The 16,166-nt window shown below is 33.5% G+C and overlaps 2 protein-coding genes across 2 annotated transcripts; both read left to right on the top strand.

Annotated features, from left to right (window-relative positions):
• The first annotated feature begins 3,170 nt into the window (after positions 1-3,170).
• Positions 3,171-6,545, top strand: LOC120091088 (uncharacterized protein At5g41620). Its single transcript, XM_039048921.1, has 4 exons — positions 3,171-3,409; positions 3,602-4,090; positions 4,383-4,505; positions 4,708-6,545. The coding sequence occupies exons 2-4, from the start codon at positions 3,623-3,625 to the stop codon at positions 5,998-6,000; spliced, it is 1,884 nt and encodes a 627-aa protein (XP_038904849.1). The 5' UTR covers positions 3,171-3,409; positions 3,602-3,622; the 3' UTR covers positions 6,001-6,545.
• Positions 6,546-8,608: 2,063 nt separating this feature from the next.
• LOC120091988 (IAA-amino acid hydrolase ILR1-like 3) lies at positions 8,609-16,166 on the top strand. Its single transcript, XM_039050172.1, has 5 exons — positions 8,609-9,030; positions 9,150-9,275; positions 11,653-11,952; positions 13,337-13,468; positions 15,635-16,166. Exons 1-5 carry the CDS (start codon positions 8,680-8,682, stop codon positions 16,016-16,018), a joined length of 1,293 nt encoding a protein of 430 aa, XP_038906100.1. The 5' UTR covers positions 8,609-8,679; the 3' UTR covers positions 16,019-16,166.

Here is a 16,166-nt window from a genome sequence, read left to right on the forward strand (position 1 = left end):
TTTTTTTTTTTTAGAGGTCGATAGAGGTCTACCAATGTCTATCAGTGATAGAAACTCATACAAGTCTATTATTGATAGATGCTGATAGAAGTCTATCGGTACTTACTACTTTTTTTTTTTATAAATAGTTTTGACGTTTTTCATGTGAAATTTTTCTTATTTATGCAAAAAGCGAGAGAAATCCCATCCGTCTCTTTTCTTTTTTCGCCTCCATGTCGCCACACAGGAGGTACACAAGGACGTAAAAAAGGGATCCTATCAACTTGTTGATCCGACCTAGGATAATAAGTTCATGAGCTTAGTCTTACTCCATCGTCGAGAAACGAAAGAAGATCTCCAAGTTTAACTCAGACATAGCTCGCTTCTTTCTGGGTGTGAAAGCAGTGTCAAACCAAAATATCCAACAAGCATTAGCTCTCCCTGAAAAGGAGGTGATCTACCTGCACCTTCCCGGCTATCTTGAACGATTGATCTCGATTAATAGACACGCTAAAGCCCCGAACCATATAGTACTTACTACCGGTGCCACAGAGAGATATTTTTAGATCTCGCATTTAAAACCCTCCTACTTTACAATAAGTTTTTTTTTTGAATTTTTAAATCTCTATCTAATATCTGTTCTTTTGGCAATAATAACATGTTATATTTACAATTCAACGGTGTTTGTGAATATGATGATAACAAAAAACTAAAGTAGAAGTTTAACATTCTTAAAAAAGTAATAAAAGCTTTATTCACTACTAAATTTGAGAGTATTAAGAAACTAAAACTACTCACATTTGAACTAATAAAAATACTTAGTTTAGTATATGAGTTTTGAGAACTTTGTTCTAAAGTGTTTAAATGAAAAAAAAAAATGTAAGATACACTTTTTATTATTCTCAGATTTGAACGATGAACCAACGTTACATTGAATTAAATTTTACAATGACCCAATATAGTATATATTCACTTAAAAAAAAAGTTACTTAAATATCCTATCACGTTGAATTTTTTTGATTATTTGTTTTCCCTTTTCCTAGAAACGCAAACAAAATCTACTGAGTTACCATGATGATTTCACTGTTCATTGTTGAAAGTTTGGAACATGGCGTGAGTACTAAATTTTCACTTGCAAGATTTTACCATGTGTAAAAATCTCTCTTTCTCAAAGAATATAATAATTTGGGGGAAAAAGAAAGTACTTTTATTAAAGTAACTTGTTGGAGAAGATGGTAAATTAATTACAAAATTGTTGGAGAAGATGGTAAATTAATTATATATAGAAATAGAAGAAACTTAGCATGGTATTTTATATTTAAGTGTCCTTAATTATTGCCAAGACCACCAACAATTATCATTAGAGCACTTATTAACCCAAAAGCCAACTCTATTTTTTATTCACCAAACCACCACACCTGATTTGGCTTCTTTTTTTTCCTCCTCTTTCCTTTTTATTTTTCAATTTGGCCTGTCTTCACCCATTTTAATTTAATAACTTTATATCATCTAGAAAAATTCTTATAAATAAAAAAATACAAAAAATATTTATACTGTAGCAAAAAAATTCTAAAAATATTTTGTATTTATGAAACTTTGCTAGAAAATATAAATATTTTTAAATATTTTTTTATATTTAAAATGACTCTTTTTTATTTCATTACAATAAGGAAAAAAAAATATTGTCCTTGAGACCAGATGAGGCTGTAGTTTTGAAGAAATGTGTGGCTCACTATTTTCATACTGAAAATTGAAAAATTTAGGGGGCATTTGAGGCAATGAGTTAATTATTATAGTCATAGGTTATTATAGTTGGGTTATGATGGTTTGCGTTTGGGATATAGATTATTTTAGTTTGGATTATAATGATATGTGTTTGAGGTGTAAACTATTTTAGTTTGAGTAAAAAATATTAAACTCTGTAGCAAATAATGATAAATGTAAAATAGTAAAAACTGTAGCAAATGAGGGTTTTGAAATAGTGTTGACGGTAACTAATTGGAGGTTTTGAAATATTTTTCACTGTAGCAAGAGATGATTATTATATTTTGATGATAACTCTTGCCCCAAGCACTCCTTTATCAAAATTAATTATTTTTTTTTAAAAATGGAAATGAACTAATTTGGGGAAGATCATGATATAAGATATTTGGTGTAAAATTATAAACAACAATCATGAAAATTGAGCTCTAAACTAAACAATATCATACTATATTATGAAAATTATAGGCAAGTCTTTTGTCCCTAAAACTTAAATTTATTTAGCATATATCTTTTAGTTTACAGAATATATATATGTGCAACTTTAGGAGAGAGTTTTAAATTCTAGGGTTTTTAAGCAATTTGTGGAATTGAGAAGTTTATATTAATACAAAATAAGTGAACTTACTTTATAATTTAAGATTATCTTAAATGCAATTCAGTAAAATAAAAAATCTGTTGGTTAATGAAATATCTATCCATAACAAATTGAAAAAGTTAAAGGGAATTTCCGCATAAAGCTTAAAATTTAATCTCTCATGTTTTAATTAGTTACCAGTATAATTTTTACATATAAAAAATTATGAGAGAAAAAGTGACATAATCTGATTTATTTTCTTGACGTGTTTGTTACTTATCTTCATGAGTCTATCATCTTGAATTATTGAACATGTTTTTAACCTTGCATTATTCTTAAAATTGGAGAACATTGACAATATAATAAATCTTGCCATTCTTTGAAAACATACAATAAAAACTGTATAAATCAATTACTAACAATGTGTCTAAAAAAAAAAAAGAACACACAAATTTATGAAGAGACAGGGAAAAAAGGATGGCCGTTGAAGTGGGGAGGTGTTTCCTAGTAAGACAATCTAAACAGTGACAGTTTTTTTTTTTTTTTTTTTTTCTCAAACCACATTTAATTGGTCGGTGATTTTGCCTTTCAAACATGTCCTATCGCCTCCCTAAAATTCCTTCAATTTATCCCATTTATTTATTTCTTTGTTAATTTATTAACCTTTTTTAGAACCAAAATATAATAATAATAGATAATTTCGAAATTCCCTTTTTTTTTTTTTAATTTTTTTGACCGCAGACACGAGAGAGATCACGGAATCCGAAATCTTCTGACGACGCCGTTTCGGCGAAGGACATTTAAAAATAGCCTAATCAATTAGGCCACGTTCTCGAGTGTTTGTGGTCCTGACCGTACTAGATTACTCTCCCCCCCTCTCCCCTTCCGATACGTTCTGTTTTCTTTTTACCCTATTGCCTTCTTCTACTACTTCTTCTTTTTCTAGCTTATTACACTCTGTTTGAATTGCGTCTTCCTCCTATAATTATCGTAGTTTCTTCGTGGGGTTTCTTTTGAACTTTGTGTTTTAGCGTGGATTCATAAACCCATTTAGCGGTGGTCTGGATATTGGCTCTGCTATGATTTGAAAAGGTACAGTGAAGTGAAAAAGTTGAAATGGAAAAGAAGAAAAAGAAAAGAAAAGAGAAATTGTTTCTTTGCTTTTTTTTTTTTTTTTTGTTTTCAATTGATTTAAGAACTGTTTTGCTTTTCATTTGAGTGATCAAGCCGACGAGGAGTTTAGGGTAATTCTGTCTGATTCTCGATTGTTTTGATTATATACAGATCTAGCAGTTGCAGCTGACGATGCCAAGGCAGAATCTTGCGGTGGAATTGATTCCAGGGAAAATCAGAAAACGAGGCTGTTCCTCATCGGCTTCTTCTTCTTCTTCTATTCTTCATAATTACAGGTTTAAGCGAGCGATTCTTGTGGGTAAAAGAGCCGGATCCTCCACTCCATTGCCTTCATGGAGGCTTATGAGCTCTCGATCGAGATCCCCTGCTTCTGCATTTCGTTCTACTGAGTCACCCAAATACGAGCTCTATCAGTGCGGCAGTGGTCGGTCCAAGCAAGCTCCGGTGTCGGCGAGGAAGCTGGCGGCGACGCTGTGGGAGATGAATGAGTTGCCGTCAACGAGGGTGAAGGAGAGTCTGGCTTTGGATGAGAGGAAATCGAGAAAGGAAATGAAGGCCAGAGAGAAAACGACCCGGTCGGTTCATTCTGGTTCTTTGCCTCCCCATCTCTCCGATCCGTCTCATAGCCCTGTTTCCGAGGTGGGTTTCTACTTTTTGGCCCTGTTTTTCTCAATTGGGTTCTTTTCTCTTGTTTGGTTGATCTGATATTCTGCATCAAATATGTAAAACTCTGTTTGTTAGATATTCAATTCTTTGGTTTTGGGACTCAAATTAAGGGGGGAAATGGACATGAACCTGTGATGAAAGGTCTCTCCTGATTAATATGATGTAACATTGCGTTGTCCCTTTCCTGTGATCAGTTGGATTTGGATGTCAAAGTTGTATTTGTATCTATCATGTATGTTAAGGATTTGGGCTTGTACTTTTGTAGAGGGGGGATCGTTCCGGGACGGGAAGTCGCTGTCGAAGAACTTCGTCCATGTCTCAGAGGCTAAAGCTTGCTGATCATGGCGTTGGGGTTCTTGATTCTGTTAGCAATGCTAGTTTGATGGAGGTATGTCGTATCTACGTCTTATTTGCTTTTTGGAGAACTGCAAAATTTGCTCCAATTGTACGTCTTTGTTTAATTGCTAGTTGTACTAGATTCCCCTTGTGAAACTTTAAGCTTATCCCTGAGTTTTCTACATCTTGTTTGACTTCTTTCATACCAATGACGAGGAAGAGTATTCATGTATGAAAGTTTGTTTGTGATATAGATTGAGACAAGATCAAGAGCCCCAACTCCGAGTGCGTCGATTGTTGGTGTTAAAACGCGGTTGAAGGATGTTAGTAATGCCTTGACGACTTCTAAGGAGCTTCTCAAAATTATTAACCGTGTTTGGGGCCATGAAGATCGTCCTTCGACGAGCATGTCCCTAATCTCGGCCTTACATGCTGAGCTGGAGAGGGCTCGATTGCAGATTAATCAGCTTATCCAAGAGCAAAGGTATGAGCAGAATGACATAAGCTATCTGATGAGGTGCTTTGCTGAAGAGAAGGAAGCATGGAAAAGCAAGGAGCAAGAAGTTGTGGAGGCTGCTATTGAGTCTGTGGCTGGAGAGCTCGAAGTTGAAAGGAAACTTCGAAGAAGGTTCGAGAGCTTGAACAAGAAGCTCGGGAGAGAACTGGCTGAGACAAAATCATCACTTCTGAAAGTAGTCAAAGAACTTGAGAGTGAAAAAAGGGCAAGGGAAATTATGGAGCAGGTATGTGATGACTTAGCGAATGATGTTGGGGATGATAAGTTAGAACTAGAGGAAATGCAAAGAGAATCTGCTAAACTGTGTGACAATGTCAAGAAAGAAAGAGAGATGAAGCGACTCGCTGCTGTGCTGCACGAGGAACAAGCTCATATAGATGCCTCGGATGCTAAGTATGATCTCGAGGACAAGAATGCAGCAGTTGATAAACTGAGGAATCAACTTGAGGCATTCTTGGGTATCAAAAGAGCTAAAGAAAAGGAACTCGGATCAAATGACTCAAATGAAGTAAAATTTGCAGCATACCTAAATAAAAACGGGGTTCGTTCGTTTCAAAGTGAAGAAAAGGAGGAAGGGGAAGTTGTAGATGGAGTGGAATGCGAAGAAGATTTGGCTGAAAGTGATCTTCATTCTATAGAATTAAATATGGACAACAACAACAAAAGCTATGATTGGATCCACTCTTCTGGTATTCCTCTTGATTCTAGAAGGCCTTCAATAGATGATGAACTCAAAGCAAGAAAGTCTACTTCTAAGAAGGGTTCAAGAAAAAGCACTTCTTTACAAAGAAGCATATCTGATGGTGTGGAATGGGGAAGCCAAGCTGAAAACCATCCAATTTCAGGAGATCATGTCTTGGATTGGGAAAGAAGCTCTGTACTGGAGAAAGTAGCGTCTGGAAAAGTTTATGGAGATCACTTTCAAGGATATAATTCATCTAAGAACCTCAGAGACCAGATCTTATCTGGGTCGAGGCTCGGTTCGCTTAAAGTCACTGCCAGCCCAACTAGGCTGTGGGAACAAGCATGACCCTCAAGAGACCTCGCCGATACTGTCACGGAGAGAGCTTCCATGGTGCAAGGTAATGGTTTGAAGTCTAGGCTGATGGAGGTTAGAGGCGACGGTCTAAGCTCGAGGAAGTACAAATGATCCCGACAATGAGAACCATTCGGTCGCTCAAGCTTTTTGTATAAGGCAAATGCAAGTTGGGGGTTGGGGGAGAAATCTTTTATTGCAGATTAAAGCTGTTGCCTGCCATCAATCATTTCACTGAGAGCTGCTAAAAAGTTGCAGCAGCCCGCTGCTCAAAAGCTCAAGGTTCCTAGTAGATATATATTGTGAAATAGAAGACTGCTCATGTTTTGTAAGATTCCTGTAGAAAAAGAAGTGTTTTGAATTCTTTTCTCTCTTCCTTTTTGGTTTCTTTCAGTAAAAAAAAAATCTTCAAAAATATTTTCTTTCTTTTTCTTTCTTTCTTTTGCTTGTTTCCTTGCAATTTTTCATGGAGAGCCCATCTGGAACTGGATAATGTTGATGGTGATGTGTTTGGAAAATTTTCAACCATTGAAGAGCTACTTTTTCCTTTTTCAGCAATGTTGGGTTTATACAGGAGGTATTCATAGCTTATACAGGAGGTTATCAATACTTTTTGAAATTTTAAAACTAAAATAAAAAAAGGGGTTACTAATAGCTTCTAATTAATACTAATTAGAAAGGAAGAAAATGCAAGTATATAAATAAGGAATATACTTACGAACTCTATTTGCAATAGTCAGGAGCTCCAATAAAACATGTTTGAAGGTTGTTTTGATCGGTTGAAGTCGTTGAAACAGTTGCCTCTCTTCGTTGGAATTAAGGCAGTTATTGATCTCCAGCTGAATAATGTACTTTTAGCTGGAACGGCAATTTTAACAATACATTCTAGCCTATTGTTTACATGTGTTAGGATATCTTCATACTTCTAAAAGTTGTAATACGGTAACTTAGATATAAACAATAACGTTGACATTTTTGAAGCTATTTCAAGGTTCAATGCAGATGAGCTTTGCTCATGTCGACAAATGAAATGTACTTAATCCAACTCCCATATTTAAATTAGATTTTCGTAGGTTTTGCAAATTTAGACATATCTCAAAAGATAAAAGAACCTATTACATACTCAACTCCCATAATTTTGTTTTTTTTAAAGCATATCAAAAAATAACATTACTAAGGATCAAACCCTTCCTTCTCAGCCCCAACAAGATGGGAAAGCCGATCGAGAAAATCATCAGTCAACAGTGAGAGGAGGAAGAAAAATTATGGACTACCTTATTACAATATCTATGAGCATAACTCAAAACCACAATACTCAAATGAATCATTAAAAAACCTATTATATACTCAACTCCCATATTTCATCGTACTCAAATATATTTTTTTCTTTAAGGAGCCTATATTATTTATTTATTCAATGTTTAAAAATTAAACAAAAATTAAGAAGAAGATTATAGAGATTAACAATATTCATATAGGAACAGGGATATGGTTCCTATCCCCAAGGGCGGAATTAGGAAGGGACTAGGGGCACGTACCCCTCATATTGTATCGTATTATATATGGATATACATTTTTTTCTATAAAATATAAAAAATATTTCTGTATATATTAAACATATATTAATGTGTGCCCCCAAGACATAAATTGGTGGTGAAGGAACTTCTATAAGTTGGCAACTAGAATTCAATTCCACCTCTAGACAGTTATCTTCTTTTTTATTTTAGCCAATTTTTGTTGCTTAAAGTATATATATAAATATTTTCTCTACATATATGTTTGTTATACAAATATTTTTTAAATATTAGACTCCTTTGGTAACTATTCGATTATTTATTTTTATTTTTTGAAAATTAAGACATATAAACACCAATTTCACATATAATTTTTTTTTTGTTTTGTTATTTATTTTACCATTATTTTAAAACCACATTAAAGTCCGTCCAAGTTTAATTTTTAGTATTTAAAATTATGACTTATAAGTATTAAGATTTTAATATTAACTTTAATGAGTCCATTAAAAACATCTACTAGATATAGATATATATACTTATTAGTGTATAAAAATTTCATAAAATATTTGAAATGCTTAAAAATTAATCATTATTAGATAAAAATTACATTATTTTTTTTTAGAAAAAATGTCTAGCACTACATATTACACGCATCGAGATGTTAGTAGTCTAATATATATTTTTTAAAGTTCAAGAACTATATATGACACAAATTTAGACGTTACTAAAATCTTAATTTTATATAAAGTTGTGCCATCTAACATGTAATTTGGATCTATCATTGTCTGTATATTTGTTAGCTACGATCGCTTTGACTATGTTATATAAATTTAATATTATGTCGATGTATCTAAAATTATATTTAGTTGAATTCCTACCCTATAGGATAGGGCTCTGCCAGTGCCTATCCCCACCCGATTTGTTATATATTGAAGGCATTGTTATGATATACGATAAACTTCACTCTTTCCTTTTTTTTTCCCTCTTCTTTTCCATTCCAAACAAACATAACATTGCGTCAGATTTTAGATTAAACCATGAATAACCCATTCTTTTTAATCTCTCAAATTAAATCGTTGCAACTTCGTAAAGCTTTCTTCATCAGATTATTCAAAATCACTACCAATTTGATTGCAGGAAGATCCAGTGCTTCTCTCCCATGGGACTATTACTTCTATGGGCGTTCTTTTCCATCTTCCCGTTCTGTATAACATCGACCCTGGAAACTGAACCGCCATTGGAGTTGAGTCGTCTAACTCGGGAGCTTTTGGAATCGGCGAGAAAACCAGAGTTCTTCGAGTGGTTGGTTAGGGCTCGAAGGAAATTGCACGAGAATCCAGAGCTGTCCTTCGAGGAATTCGAAACCAGTCAATTCATCCGAACAGAGCTCGTGTCTCTTGGGATTAATTTCACTTGGCCCGTCGCTAAAACTGGGATTGTGGCCTCCGTGGGATCAGGTGGGCACCCATGGTTCGCTCTTAGGGCTGATATGGATGCTCTTCCTATTCAGGTTTCTATCCCTTTAACATAGAATTCCCTTTCTCTGTTCTGTTCTGTTTTCTATATTTTGATTTGTCTGTATAACTTTTAGCTGTTTGAGTGATGATTTGAAATTCCGATGTTTAAAAGGAAATGGTGGAGTGGGAGCATAAGAGCAAGAACGATGGAAAAATGCATGCTTGTGGCCATGATGTTCACGTTACAATGCTTCTTGGCGCTGCTAAGTTGCTTCACCAGAGAAGAAATGAGCTGAAGGTAATATACTAGTGTTTATAACTAGCTTCACAACCAGAAGAAAAAAAAGTAGAGATTTTATTATTTACAAGTATCCAAAGAAAGGGCAAAGTTGTGTTCTAATGCAACACGGTATAGGATCATTGTCTATATTTCTCATCTGTTTACTTTGGAGATCTTCTCATGCCATAACGGTTCATGGATGGACGATCCAAGGAACAAAGGAAATTTACTTTACTTTTTAAAATAAACATGGAAACATAAAAGTGGATTAAGTTCAAGTAAATAGTCAAAATGATCTATAATATACTAATAAGGTTGAATGTCTTATTCTGGTAACATTATTGGATGCAGTCCACCTCGTAATTATTATAATTTATTGTAAGGTGCTACAAACGAAGTGATAACCTGGGGAGTGAAAACGTCCTATGTAATGAGTTTGCGTAAGATCGGACAAAGAAATAAACCACTCTTACTATATAACGTTGTTTACTGTTTAAGATTGACTATTTCACTTAGATGACATAGGTAACTCGATCTTAATCCTGAGCTAATTATGAACCCTTGTTTATTTAGGATTATCCTTAGATTTGTATAAGTGAGGGTTGACTCAATAGCACCGACTCAATAAGCCTTCCATTTCAGGAGTAAGACCGGGTAGATAGTTGGAGACATAGGGTGCAAGACAGAATTCACGCCTACCCAATTGAGGAATAGTAGAGTGGTTGTTTTCTTAAGTGCTGGGTCTTGAACAAGGGGTCCACCCTATCATTGGCCCGAGAGGCGGTTTAGTGATTGGATCACAAACCAATTGTTGTTCATTAGAGGATCAGTAGAACTTAAGGAGCAAGACATAATTTCGGGGTAAAACAACATTTAACTCAGTCGTTATTACGAACAACCTGTGAAGGATCGACTTACTAACCATGGTTATATTGAGTGGACTCAATATATCTACAGTGACAGGACTACAACTACGGGCTTTAGTGGAGTAATCTGGTAGTTAACAAATGGGGTTTAATTCGGTATAAAGAGTTTAGTCAATTAATCTCGGATAGTTGTCCATGATCTGTAGGTCCATTAGGTCCCTAGCTCACAAACGGATTAGGCTTAGAATAACATTAAGTTGATTTGAAACATTCGGATTAGAATTAAGGGAATTAGTAATTATATGTGATATAATTATGCGTTTAATTTTGGATTAAACAAAATTGGAGAATCGATTAATATTTAAATATGGTTTAAATATTAAATTCATGAATAGGGATTCATGAGAGTGGAATTGGTGATTGATTAATTTAATATTTGATATTAAATTAATTAGAATTAATTAAATTGTTTAATTAATTATTAATTATTGTAAAATTAATAAAAAAAAGCTCAATTTTAATTAAAGAATTAAAATTGAAAAGTTAATTTTTAATTTTAATTTTGGAAAAGTTTCAAAATTGAAATAAAAAATTAGAAAATTTGAAAAATTGAAAAAGTGGAAATTTCCCCCTTCTTCACCCAATAGGTTAGTCACCAATCCATTACATTTCCAGCTCAAATTCTCAAAGTGGAGCTGTAATTCATACATGCTTTCTTAATTACATAATAGTCATGCAATATATAGCTCAAATTCTAAGTGAAATGGACAGGCATTGTAGAGATTTTTTGTTGAAAAATCTGTTTGAATAAAGTCTTCAGTCTGCTGAAAATTAGAAAACCTTTCTCCTCCATTTTTTTAATTCAAACTTATTTTGAGTTTCACAACTCAATCTAAGGCACCAAGAGTATAGTAGGGAAGACCTTGTGGTGATTCACATCCAAAGAAAGGGAGGATTGCCACTAGAATTCATGATTCAAAGGTATCTTCAAAAGTTAGTGTTGAAATTCTTTTTAGTTTATGAGCATGCTAAATTTGAAGCCAAAATTAATGAATTAGAATGCTTAAATGATCTTGTTTCTTCTATTGCTTGTTTTTATATTCCAACATTATGTATGCTCTTCCAACTGTTAGACACTATCTTTGACTGAATCGTTTCGAAAATTGGTGCGCGTCTCAAGCATCGGTAGATGCTCATTAATTCATACCTTTGTTCATCTCCTAATTCTAAGAAAGATGTACTCCATTGTTGCAACAACAAGCGAGAGTATTCAATTTAAGCCATTTGTAAGACAAAACACTACTTTTCTTGTTGGGTTTGACAAGATGTGGAATCCCACATTGGTAGTTTTTGAAGGAAGAGGTGGCTCCAATCCGTTTTCCTTATTTGGCAAAAAGAAAAAGACTGAGTAGACAAAAGTTTTGTGCACATAGTAGATTTTTTCTGGTCCGTTTTTTCTCCAATTTGGGAGATTTCTACATATTTTTATTTAAATTATCTTTTAATTTATTATTATTATGATTTCGAAGGGGACAGTGAAGCTCGTTTTCCAACCTGGGGAAGAGGGACGTGGTGGGGCTTACTATATGGTAAAAGAAGGCGCTGTAGAGGAGGTGAAAGGTATATTTGGATTACATGTCGCACAAGATATGACAGTAGGAGTAATTGGTTCAAGGCCTGGTCCATTTACGGCCTGTAGTGGTAGGTTTTTGGCCACAATCCAGGGAATTGGTGGTCGTCAAGCAACAGATTCGCTTCTAGCCATGTCTTCCGCTATTATCTCTCTTCAACACATAATTTCTCGAGAAACAGATCCTCTTGATTCCAGGGTAATCTTCTCTACCCCAAATATAACATCTATTATATTCTTCAAATTGTTTCTCTTTTCTTTTTTTTTTTCTTTTTGAAATAAAATATAATCTCCGTGATTTGGTTATAGTTTTCATTTAGTTCATATGTTTCAAAATATCACATTTTTACCTATTTAACATTTTGAGTTTAGTTTCTATTTAATCTTAAAGTTTAAGATGTTATATTTTTACCCTTAAAATTTCTTAGTTTAATTTTCAATTAATTGTGATAAAAATATTAATAATTTAGTAATTACTTAGTAGAAATTTGTTAATACTGAGGGCTAAAAGTTGGCACATTAGTAAGACCTCAAGCCTCAAGAGTAGAAAATTGTTAATATTTAGAGAGAGATTTTTTTTCATGCGCTGATGGAGCTCTTAATTAAGAGTAGTCAAGATTGACCCACTCTTTATTTGTCACAAGTCGTTAATTGTTATCTATAATATCTCTTATTTTCTACTTATTTGTTATTTTTTTATTATTATTTTGAGTTAAAAATATGTTTGTGGAAAATCCAAACCCTATACCATTTCGTGAAAGTTTAACGTCAATTGAACTAACATGAAATAGTATAACTTTAGAATCACATCAAGTGCAATGATTTAGAGAGCGATTTTACTAGTTAATAAGGGATTTAACATAAAAGAAAAAACTTTTCAATAATAAAAAATGATACTAAAAATTCAACAAATAGATACGACATAACAAATAGGCAAAAGTGAGCTCCATTTGATTATGTTTGTTCTTATTTATCAATATTTTGTAAGCATAATGAAATGTGGGATCTACTTCGAATTCTGTAATCAAAGAAGGTGATCTGATTGAAAAATTGGGGGTGCCCAATTTGATAGCGTTTGAAATTTAAGTGGGGCCTACTAGCCATTATCATTATTGTTATTATTACTATTACAGATATTGTTATTGTTACTGTATCAAAATTATGAATTTGCTATATTTATTGTTATTGTTACTGTTATCGTTATCGCTAGGATTTAACAGTAATAGTAACAGTAATGCCAATAGTAACAATGAAAAATGCGAGATTTGTAATTCTAGGTAAACATGATCAAAATAATCTAATTATGTTTGCGGTTCATACTTATTATGATTGATCTATCAATGAATTTTATTACTATTACACCACTTTTCATCATGGTTTGGTAAATGTGGCCTTAAAACGTTTTTAGTAAAGCATCTAACTAATTTGATTTTAGTTTAGAAATGTTTTGATATGTTTGATAGTAATTTTGAATGAAACAAAATGGTTACGAAACATTCCCTTAGATTTTGGTTGGCAGCTTTAGGATGAAGTTGTTGGGAACATTTTGAAAATTGAACAAACAGCATATTCGTTTTTGATAGGTAATCAGTGTAGGATTCGTCAAGGGTGGCGAAGCAGGAAATGTGATAATACCCGAAACCGTGACATTTGGAGGTACTTTTCGAAGCATTGCATTGGAAGGTCTTTACAACCTTAAGCAAAGAATTCAAGAGGTAACAAGCTCCCACCTTGTGTTCCTAGATTGACAATATTTTATATTTGGATCTACACTTTATCACTCATAACCTAAGCTATCACGACCAACTTTTCATTCCATTTAGGATTTGTTAGCTTAAATATACTTTACTTAATTTAGGTATATATCATCGATCAAGAGGTTAGATATGTTAAACTATTTAAATTATAATACATATCATTAAAGTATAAGCTATTTATGTGATCTAATTCAGAATGGTCAAATTTTGATAGAACACATGGGAACAAACTCCATGATGTCAGATTCATTGACTAAAGGTATACCACCTAAAGTTTTTTTCATGAGCATGTTGCTCACATGAGTATTAGTCACTTTGTGAAAGTTTGTTATTAAGGATGTTCTTTGACCATAATTTGTTTATTTTTCATATAGAATAAAGTTGATGTTTATGTTTTATTATTTGAACTTGTTTATCATGCATGCAGTTAAGCAAATACGGTTTAGAATAAGTTTTTAAGAATAAGTTCACTAAGGAATTTGGACCAGTTGGAAACAAGCATGATCTAGTTCACTTTGCATGTAGTTTCTATGCTATCCATCTAATTAATTAAACCTATTTGAGTATAGACTTAATGGGTAGAAGCCCATTCCATGTTAATTAGGTTTTAATGAAAACCCTAATTGAACTTGTAACAAAAGAGATCTTAGGGCTATGGTTCTCAATATACACACTCAATCTTTCTTGAATCCCATTTAGAGAGAAAACCCACTAAGGGTATTCTGAGTTTTGGTTGAAAAAGACAATAGTCATCTTTAAGTTATCATCATCTTGAAGCTATCATAAATCTCAAAAATGGAATCCGATATGTTATTTATTCTTGGTAATTTGGCATGAATGATGCTAAGGTTAATCTATTCAATATAGATTTAAAGTAATTATGCTTACACGATAATCAATCTCTCCACCTCCAAATGTTGTTGAATTTTTTTTTTTTAAAAATATGGTTTCGTTTGATAACAATTTTGTTTTTGTTTTTGTTTATTTAAAATTTATTTGGTTTTTCTCTCACTTTTTCAATTATGGTTTTCACCTTTATTAAAGAAATACTTGGATTCTTAGTCATTTTTAAAAACACAAATAAGTTTTTATTTTATTTTTTGTGTTTTCAAAACTTAGTTTGGCTTTTGCAACATTAGTAGATAATAGAGAACAAAACATAAAATTTATGGTGAAAGTAGTATTTATAAGCTTAATTTCTAAAAAATGGTTATCAAATGTAGGGGTGTTCAAAATATCCGGTAACCCAACCAACCTGGACTACCCAACCCAAACCACAAGGGTTGGGTTGGGTTAGATTTTATTTTGGGTTCGGTTGGGTTAAAAATGTTAAAAAAATATTAAAATCAGGTTGGGTCTGGGGTTACCCCATTTCAACGTCGGGTCAGGTCAACCCGACCCGACCCGAATATATATATATAAAAGTTAAAAAAAAAGACAGAACTAGTGACCCAACCCGGCCCAACCTGGAAATTTTGGATTGGGTTGGATTGGGTTGACCCTCCAAAAAAGAACTAATAGAGTTCATTATTAGCTAATCCCACAAAAATCTTCCAACTCGGCCCAATCTGGACTATGTACACTCCTAATCAAACGTATTAGTGTTGGTTTTTGAGGTTTGGATTTGGTAACATTTGGGTTAATGAGTTTTTCAAACTTGACATTCTAGCTAATTTTGAGTTTGATAGCATTATGATGGTGCCTTAGTTTCTTAGTAATTACCAACAAAAAGTTGGTGTCACACTATTATATTATTAGAAAAAATATATTTTGATTTGTTTTAGAAAAACTCTTTAGTAAGAAGGGGGAAGGTTGGGAGGAGGGAGAAGACTAGAAAAAGAATAGAGAAAGAAAAAACAATCAAAATATTTATTTAAAAAAACACATTTTAAAAAATAAAAATAAATTATCACATCAATTTTCTATTAATTAATAAACGAAAAACTAAGCAACAACCAAAATACTATCAAATTCAAACTTCAGCGACTAAAATCTGGATTTAAAAGATCAAAGATTAAGATGTGCTACCAAACTTAAAGCTCATGAACCAAAAGCGTAATTTTGGTCTAGGATTTATGATAGAAGGAATTGTGTTGGTTTAATTAAGTGGAATGATCCCACCAGGTGATAAAGCTTCAATCAGCTGTTCATCAGTGTAGAGCCACTGTAGACTTCATGGAAGAAAAGGCAAGGTTCTACCCACCTATTATCAATGACCAATCATTATACAACCATGTAAAGAAGGTTGGACAACATTTACTTGGAGGCCCATCAAATGTGCTTCATCTTCCTAACACCATGGGAGCAGAGGACTTCAGCTTCTACTCGCAACACATTCCTGCTGCATTTTTCATGATCGGAGCTAAGAACATTACGATGGATTCCGGAATACCGTTGCACTCGCCGTACCTTGTCCTTGATGAACAAGTTCTTCCACTTGGAGCTGCTCTTCATGCTGCTGTTGCAATTTCTTACTTAGATCAACATCATCATGTGCCCAATAATTAAGAGGGATTTCATTTGACACAACAACAATGTCTCAGCTTGTTGAGCCATCGTCGCATGTGGTGCTCGAGGTCACCACTCCCTGGTTTAAACCAAGTAGGTTTTTTCTACTACCGGTGTTACGTTGTCTCGTCTCGAAGATGACCTGTGT

The sequence above is a fragment of the Benincasa hispida genome, chromosome 11 (assembly GCF_009727055.1).
Source record: "Benincasa hispida cultivar B227 chromosome 11, ASM972705v1, whole genome shotgun sequence".
NCBI lineage: Eukaryota > Viridiplantae > Streptophyta > Magnoliopsida > Cucurbitales > Cucurbitaceae > Benincasa > Benincasa hispida.

Coding starts and splice junctions, on each gene's coding strand:
- LOC120091988 (XM_039050172.1), top strand. CDS start 8,680: ATGGGACTATTACTTCTATGGGCGTTCTTTTCCATCTTCCCGTTCTGT. Junction 11,953..13,336: donor CAGATCCTCTTGATTCCAGG/GTAATCTTCTCT, acceptor CGTTTTTGATAG/GTAATCAGTGTAGGATTCGT. Junction 13,469..15,634: donor TTAAGCAAAGAATTCAAGAG/GTAACAAGCTCC, acceptor TGATCCCACCAG/GTGATAAAGCTTCAATCAGC.
- LOC120091088 (XM_039048921.1), top strand. CDS start 3,623: ATGCCAAGGCAGAATCTTGCGGTGGAATTGATTCCAGGGAAAATCAGA. Junction 4,091..4,382: donor CTCATAGCCCTGTTTCCGAG/GTGGGTTTCTAC, acceptor GTACTTTTGTAG/AGGGGGGATCGTTCCGGGAC. Junction 4,506..4,707: donor GCAATGCTAGTTTGATGGAG/GTATGTCGTATC, acceptor TTTGTGATATAG/ATTGAGACAAGATCAAGAGC.